Source organism: Pistacia vera, unplaced genomic scaffold (assembly GCF_008641045.1).
Source record: "Pistacia vera cultivar Batoury unplaced genomic scaffold, PisVer_v2 Contig35, whole genome shotgun sequence".
Taxonomy (NCBI): Eukaryota; Viridiplantae; Streptophyta; class Magnoliopsida; order Sapindales; family Anacardiaceae; genus Pistacia; species Pistacia vera.
Genome location: NW_022196168.1, coordinates 586,457 through 595,213, shown reverse-complemented (window position 1 = coordinate 595,213; position 8,757 = coordinate 586,457). Strand labels below are relative to the sequence as shown.

Here is an 8,757-nt window from a genome sequence, read left to right as displayed (position 1 = left end):
AAGATGATAATAATAGGAAACTTTCCAAAGTTGAGGAGGTCAAGTGACCCCCTGGCTTCGTCCCTGCTTTTAACTAGGTTTACATGTTTTCTTAGAATATAATAATATTCGAATTGATTATTATTCTTCATTAATTTTATAAAGATTTGATTATAATATTCACAAGATTATGCTTTTTGAATAAATTAAGACATTTCTTATTTATGGCACTATGCCTAAATTTAGAATGGAACGCTTTTTATATTAATTTTGAATAATGTTACTTATATAAACAAATTATTTATACAACCTTTAGTATACATTAATTTAACGTCTAGTATTATTCATTAATTATTTGATTTAATTTTAAAAAATAAATTTATATTATTATTATAATATTGATAATGATAACAATTTATTTTAAAATATAGTTAATTGGTTTGGGACTTCAATTAATCTACACTAAAGAGTTAATAAGTACCATGAGATAACTTGTCCCAAAAGGGTTTTGGAAGGGATAGTCCAAACCTAATTCAGAATATGAAATGCTGGATTGACTCTAGTCTCATAGATCATTCATATCTTATTGTCCAATATTGGTTTGATCAGGCTTTTATTTTTTAAATTAATTTGTTAAATATAATAAAACATTAATTTAGTTATGGTAATCTTTATATATTTCCACTTATATATTTCTTTTGCTTTACTAGAATTGCCCACTTTCAAGAATTGACATACTTGGACGTAGGCTACAGTACTTTCAGCAATAAATCTCTTCAAATGCTTGGGAGCATGACTTCTCTGAGTCTTTATCAATTTCCAATTGTAACTCAAGAACACGTATCTAATCAAGGTTAGTAACTTTTTCCCTCTCCTATGTTAATTAATTGTTCATTGAAAATTTGTAATCATGCAATCAATTGCCTATTATTATGATATAGATGATAATAATAGGAAAATTTCCAAAGTTGAGGAGGTCAAGTGACCCCTGGCTTCGTCCTGCTTTAACTAGGTTTACATGTTTTTAGAATATAATAATATCGAATTGATTATTATTCTCATTAAATGGTGATTATAATGTTAAAATTAAATTAAAATTAACAATTTATTATTATCTAAAATATAATAATGATAAAAAAATTATAATTTAGAAGATTAGTTAATTGTTTGGGACATTTAATTAGTTTTATACTAGAAAGTCTCTTAAGGAATGGGGATAATTGTACAAAAATATTTAGGAAAAGATTATAACATCTAAACTTTTCTCTTAGGATATAAATAATGATCGAATGAACTGCATTAGGATTAGAGTACAATAAATTACATAAATTCTCAGCAAAATTTTGTACCTTAAATATGATATAAACTACAGTCATTACCAAACATTGAGTTGATCAACTTATTTGGTTATGTTAGTGTATCTCTCAAACCTTATGGGTGTTAGAGGAAGGTATATAGCTTCTCCTTTTCCTTGCACGTTAAATTTATTATACCAATTGGCTCTCCTTCTAACAAATATAACCAATGATTCATTAAAATAACACTATAGATTCATTAATCAAAGGATCTATAGTTAATAGATTAAATTTAGGGTCGACTTTGAAAGATAGTACACATATAACACGTTAATGGTTTCCACAATTATATCTTCTTATGCTTTAAAGTGACTGTAAAAGAACATGTTGTATTGCAGGAATCTGCAACTTGGTAAATCTCGAGAGTTACTTATGGAAGACAATGATTTAGGGGGTACCTTGCCTTTGTCTTGCAAACTGACTTCCCTTCAAGTATTAGACATCTCTTTAAATCATTTACAGGAGACATCTCTCATCCCCTCTTAAGATGCTAACATCCATCCAAGAGTTAAGGCTTTCGGACAATCATTTCCAAATCCCGATCTCACTTGAACCATTTTTTAACCATTCACAACTAAGATCTTTAGGTGAGAATAATGAGATCTATGGAGGATTTGAGTCACATTTCTGACTCCAAATTTTCAATTAAATTCCATCGTATTACCCGCTTATGGATATAGTGGTTCATTTCCCAAATTCTTACAGTCAGCATGCCTTACAAGAAGTTGACTCTCAAACGTTAATTTGACGGGAAAGTTTCCAGTTGGTGGTTAAAAACAATACCAAGCTAGAAAAACTTTTCTAGTTAACAATTCTCTTTCAGGGCCTTGCAATTACCAATTCATCCTCACTTGTCTTTGGAAGAATTAGATATATCCATCATTCCTTCCATGGGCATATTCCAACTGAAATTGGAGCTTATTACTACATGCTAAAAACTTTAAACATCAAGAAATGCTTTAAATGGTAGCATTCCCTTTCATTGGTGATATGAACTCATTGGAAAGTTTGGCATGTCCAACAATTTCTTGATTGGAGGAATTCCTCATCATTTGGCCATGGGTGTGTTCTCTACAATTCTGTATGTCAAATAATAGCCTCCAAGGTGAAATATTTCCCTGCAAATTTTAACCTAAAAAATTGTTAGTTGCAATTGGATGACAATAATTTCACAGGAAAGATCCCAGATAGTTTGTCTGATTGCTCCTTGGAAGGGTTGTATATAAGTGATAACCATCTTGTTGGCACATTACCAAGGTGGTTAGGAAATATGTTAGATTTGGTAGATATTATAATAATCAAATATCATCTTGAAGGTCCAATCCCAACAGAGTTTTGTCAACTAGAAAGTCTTGAAGATTATAACCTTTCAGAGAACAATATTACTGGGAGTTTACCATTTTGCTTTCCCCCTTCATCAATTGAACAAGTCATTTGTCAAAAAATAAGTTACAGGGACGACGAATGATGGATTCTAATAGTTCTTCTCAACGACGCTAGATATCGGATATAATCACTTTGAAGGCAACATTCCGATTGGATTGGTACGCTTTAATTTAACTTACCTTATCTTGAGTAATAACAATTTTCAAGGTGAAGTGCCAATTCGTTTGTGTAAGTTAAGTCAATTACGCTTGATAGATTTTCTCACAACAAGCTATCAGGACATATCCCTCCTTGTTTAAATATCACATGTCACTCTGCTGCTGCTTCTGATTCCTTACTGATTTTCCTGGGGCTCCATATGAATCTCCAATAGAAAGGAAAGAAAATGTAGAGTTTAAAACGAAGAATATATTTACTCTTACCAAGGAAAATTCTCACCTACATGTCTGGGATTGATCTCCTGCAATAAGCTAGTTGGTGTGATTCCTTATCAAATTGGAAATCTTGTTGGAATCCATGCACTAATCTCTCTCACAACAACTTGACAGGACAATCCCACCGACATTTTCAAATCTCAAGCAGGTCGAGAGTTTGGATTTTCATATAACAATTTGAGTGGGAAAATCCCTCCCCAGCTTGTAGAGTTAAATATTTGGCTGTTTTCAGTGTGGCACACAATAATTTATCGGGAAAAAATCCTGATATGATTGCACAATTTCAACCTTTGAAGAAGGTAGCTATGAGGGAAATCCATTTCTTTGTGGACAACCATTGCGCAAAAGTTGCAATGCAATTGAATCACCTATACAGACCAAAAGGTTCAAGTATTAGTGGAGAAGCAAGATTTCATTGATATGGATATCTTCTATATTAGTTTTGTTGTGTCTTATGTAATTGTGCTCTTAGGGATTGTTGCAGTTTTACTCATAAACCCTTATTGGCGTCGTAGATGGTTCTATATTATTGAGTTGTGGATAACATCCTGCTACTATTATGTTGTAGATCATCTCCCTAAGTGATTTGATCATGAAATAGTTAATTGGATTATATTTACATATCTTGCAAACTTGCATGTTTTGATGTTCTCTTTAAATATGAAATCATTTTGTTGATGTAAAAAGTGCCAACATATTCTTGATTAATCTTACTATCATTTCATGAATAGAGCAATAAAATTATAGGGTGCCAACTATTTTGTAATTTCAAATGATACATTTATTAATCAATAATGTTATTGGTGGTTGAAGAAAGCCCTATCGAGGATGACACCAAAATTTAGAGATTTTACTTTTATTTAATGTTAATGAATCTTAAAAACTTATATTCTGAAAAAATAAATTGCTTAATCTATTTTCAATATTTTTTTATGTAAAATATGATGTGTTGATGCAGAATCTCATTCAAGGTGAAAATCCCTCTTATGTCTTTCCTTTGGTTTAGAGTTACTTCAGGCATTCTAACACTCTAGTTAGCCACTCATATGAAAAGCTAATAAGCGTGTTTAAGATTTTAAAAGAATTTACTTTACCCTTTGAGCAAAAGTCCTTTATATAGCGGCTTCTGTGACCTTATCATGTTAGGTTTCTTTGTAGCCCTAAAATCCTAAGATTATAGGCATTTGGTTTCCTCCTAAGATTATCTCTTTCCCATTTGAATTAATATTCTCATTAAAAGCTGAAATAATACATCCTGTAGAAATCTTTTATCATAATGCAGTATCTTTTAATATTATTGTCTTTAATAAGGAATCCTAAAAGGATTAGGTTATTAAAAGATATATTATATCATTAAGTAATTTATGATAAATCAGTGAATTATCTCTTTAATTCTTTTAAATATCCTATCTTCTTAATCATATCTCCTTATTAATTTAGAATCCATTTAATATAGAAAACATAATCTCCAAAGAATATTCTTTTACCAAAACATTATATATACAAGATGATTTTTTATGAAATAATTTGGGTTCATAACAATAATTCCCCTTAAGCATAATCAAATGTTTAAAATCTCCCTGTAGTTATAGTAATAACAAAAATCCCTTTATTGTTAAGTTATTAAAATAAAAGGCACTCATCAATGTCATCATATTGTAAATTCTAACATTTCACTAACAGCTCACTAACGGTAAGGGGATTCATGTTATTTTTGAAATCTTAGGGATAGTTTGTTAGTTATTAAACCTTAAAGGGTCGACTACAACCGCACTAAGTTTGCCTATGCAATGTCAACTTGAAGCTTTATTATTATTATTATTATTTAATTTAAAAACTTCATTTTTACTATGCTTTGCACTGTTTGTTTTCACTTCTAAATACTCTAGAAAAAAAATGAATATTTTATCATATATTTATTGGTTGTTTGGTTTTACCACTTTAAGGTTGAGAATTAGTCATTTTCCTCTAAATGGAAAAAGCTTAAAATTTTGATTTCTAAANCAATATTGGTTTGATCAGGCTTTTTATTTTTTTAAATTAATTTTGTTAAATATAATAAAACATTAATTTAGTTTATGGTATATCTTTATATATTTTCACTTATATATTTCTTTTGCTTTACTTAGAATTGCCCACTTTCAAGAATTTGACAGAGTTGGACGTAAGCTCCAGTACTTTCAGCAATAAATCTCTTCAAATGCTTGGGAGCATGACTTCTCTTGAGACTCTATACCTGGATGATTGTAATCTTCCAAGCACATTACTTGAGCAAGGTTAATACTTCCCTTTCTCCTTACCAATTGACTTGTTTTTAATTTGTATAACTAGTTTTCTTCTAGAAAATAACTTGTCCCACAAATTAGGCATAAAATTAGTTAGGAGCATGAATCGTCTGCATATTAGAATTCTAGATTAATCATATATATCACATATTATCTAACAAGAACATTCAATTAACATCCTGCATTTTTTGAGTAATATTGTTCCCAGTTTTGCCTGCTTTCAAGAGTTTGAAAGATGTGAGTTTTGGTAAAATGACTCTCAACAACTTCCCTGCAATACTCAATGGATCGTGCCATTCCCTTGAGAGTCTATCTCTGACCGGTTGTAATCTAGCAAACACATTACTTGAGCAAGGTTAATACTTCTCTCTTCTTACAAGTTTAATTAATTTTTAGTTTCCAATTCAATCAAGCATAACCTATTAATAAGTAATTTATAAATTAGCAGTTGACTCTTTTCAATAACTTTTATAACTACTTTAAGGGACTTGTTACTAAACCCCCATAGTTTTCATAAAATATGTAAGCACCCGCCAATATCAGAAATATAAAACTAACCCCCATTTCATTAAAAAAAAAAAAAAAAGTAATGTTTTTAAAGGAAAAGAAAAATATTAATTTACAGTTATTATTAATTTATAGCAAAATAAAAATATCCTTTCTTTTCAGAGTTATGTTAGTCTTTTTATATTTTTATAAGTTACTAAGTTTTAAAAAAGGTATTACAATAAATGTCATTAAAAAAATTAATTTAAACAAGATTTAGGTGTTAAGTGACCTTTTTAATCAAGTTTTATAACTTACAGTCTTTCCCTTATTGTATTTAAAATAAATGGTCCTAAATTGATAATCTTCCTAATAACTTTTTCATCTCCTTACAAGTAAAATTTATAATTTTTAATCAGGAAATTAAACATTATTACGGCACTAAAGTGTCAAATGTATAAATAGAAAAAGTAACAAGCCTCCTATAAAAAGTAGCTATCTAATTAATTAACAAGGGACAAAGTTCAAAACTTTTCTTGCTAACTTAACTATAAGTTGTTAAATTTCAAATTTATTTTTATCTATAATACAAATATTTTTAAATTACAATAACCAACGATAATATGAAAAATACTTGATATAACTTTTGAGGTGATCAAGTTTGTATGTATGATGTTCCATAAATCTCAAGGGGAGAATAAATATTACTTTTGTGCTTTTGTAGAGTTGCCTTCATTCAAGAATTTGATAGAATTAACTATCCGGAACACTGTTTTTCACAACAACTTTCTTCAAATGATTGGAGCTATGACTTCTCTTCAGTCAATTGGTATTTATGGAAGTAACCTCAACGACACTTTATTTGACCAAGGTTAGTAACTTTTCCCTCTCCTTACAACTTAAATTAATTTGTAATTGGAAATTAACAATGTCATGTATTTTTGGTTGACATATAAGCTAAATTAAAACATATTTGCAACCAAGCTGCTTGTTATTCATGCATGAACTTGATTAATAAATGAAATCGCTTCTTTCAACTGCAAACATTATAATCTTCACAAGATTATGCTTTTTGAATAAATTAAGACATTTCTTATTTATGGCCTATGCCTAAATTTAAAATGGAACGCTTTTTAATATTAAATTTTGAATAATGTTACTTATATAAACAAATTATTTATACAAACTTCAGTATACATTAATTTAACGTCTAGTATTATTCATTAACTATTTGATTATAATTTTAAAAATAACATTTATATTATTATTTATAATATTGATAATGATAACAATTTCTAATTTAGAAATATTAGTTAATTGGTTTGGGACATTCAATTAATCTTACACTAAAGAGTTTAATAAGTACCATGAGATAACTTGTCCCAAAAGGGTTTTGGAAAGGATAGTCCAAACCTAATTCAGAATATGAAATGCTGGATTGACTCTAGTCTCATAGATCATTCTATATCTTATTGTCCATTATGGTTTGATTTAGGCTTTATTTTGTTTTTAAATTTATTTTGTAAATATAATAAAACATTAATTTAGTTTATGGTATATCTTACTATTCCACTTATATATTTCTTTTGCTTTATTTAGAATTGCCCACTTTCAAGAATTTGACAGAAGTTGGGTAGGCTACAGTACTTTCAGCAATAAATCTCTTCAAATGCTTGGGAGCATGACTTCTCTTGAGTCTTTATAATTTACAATTGTAACCAAGAACCTATTTAATAAAGGTTAGTAACTTTTCCCTTCCTATGTTAATTAATTGTTTCATTGAAAATTTTATCATATCATGCAATCAATTGCCTATTATTATGATATAAGATGATAATAATAGGAAACTTTCCAAAGTTGAGGAGGTCAAGTGACCTCTGGTTCGTCCCTGCTTTAACTAGGTTTACATGTTTTCTTAGAATATAAAATATTCGAATGTATTATTCTTCATTAATGTTTGATTATAATGTTAAAATTAAAATTAACAATATTATTATTTCTAAAATATTAATAATGATAAAATTTATAATTTAGAATTAGTTAATTTGTTTGGGACATTCAATTAGTTTTATACTAGAAAGTCTCTTAAGGAAGAGATAATTGTCCAAAAATATTTAGGAAAGATTATAACATCTAATGTTTTCTTAGGAGATAAATAATGATCGAATGAACTGATTAGTGATAGAGTAAAATAAAATTACATAAAATCTCAGCAAAATTTGGTACCTTAAATATGATATAATACTAGTCATTAACCAAACTTGAGTTGATCAACTTATTTGGGTTATTGTTAGTGTATCTTCTTCAACTTCATTCATTATATTTCTGTATGATCTTAATAACTTAAAAACAAAGTTGGTGTCATTAAACCGTAGCATCATCTGAATCAACCTATTTTTACTATATTTATATTATAAATACTAGTATTGATTTGAACTATGCCATTGGATTTAGTATCCAATTACTTATAGGATATATCTTCTTTAACCTCATTATATCAATATTTTTGTGTAATGTTTGTAGATTGCCAACTGTAATGGATTTCACTGCTCTCAACTTTACTCAAAACATTATTATATACCAGTAATTGATTTGAATATGCCATTGGATTTAGTATCCAATTTACCTTATAGGATATATCTTCTTTAACCTCATTATATCAATATTTTTGTGTAATGTTTGTAGATTTGCCAACTGTAACGGATTTCACTGCTCTCAACTTTACTCAAACATGGGATCCTTGACTTCTCCACGCATTTATCATTATCCGGTTGTAATTTCACAGACTCGGTACTTGAGGAAGGTATACAGCTTCTCCTTTTCCTTGCACGT

The 8,757-nt window shown here is 28.8% G+C and overlaps 1 protein-coding gene across 1 annotated transcript; it reads left to right on the top strand.

Annotated features, from left to right (window-relative positions):
* The first annotated feature begins 1,412 nt into the window (after nt 1-1,412).
* On the top strand, nt 1,413-7,562 carry LOC116139276. Its single transcript, XM_031424957.1, has 5 exons — nt 1,413-1,429; nt 1,673-1,728; nt 5,284-5,430; nt 6,650-6,796; nt 7,525-7,562. The coding sequence occupies exons 1-5, from the start codon at nt 1,413-1,415 to the stop codon at nt 7,560-7,562; spliced, it is 405 nt and encodes a 134-aa protein (XP_031280817.1).
* Nucleotides 7,563-8,757: the final 1,195 nt, after the last annotated feature.

Bases quoted from the DNA above. Each gene is read 5' to 3' on its own strand.
- LOC116139276 (XM_031424957.1), top strand. The intron at 1,729-5,283 runs GTACCTTGCCTT...TGCTTTACTTAG, and splicing joins GGAAGACAATGATTTAGGGG to AATTGCCCACTTTCAAGAAT. The intron at 6,797-7,524 runs GTTAGTAACTTT...TGCTTTATTTAG, and splicing joins CGACACTTTATTTGACCAAG to AATTGCCCACTTTCAAGAAT.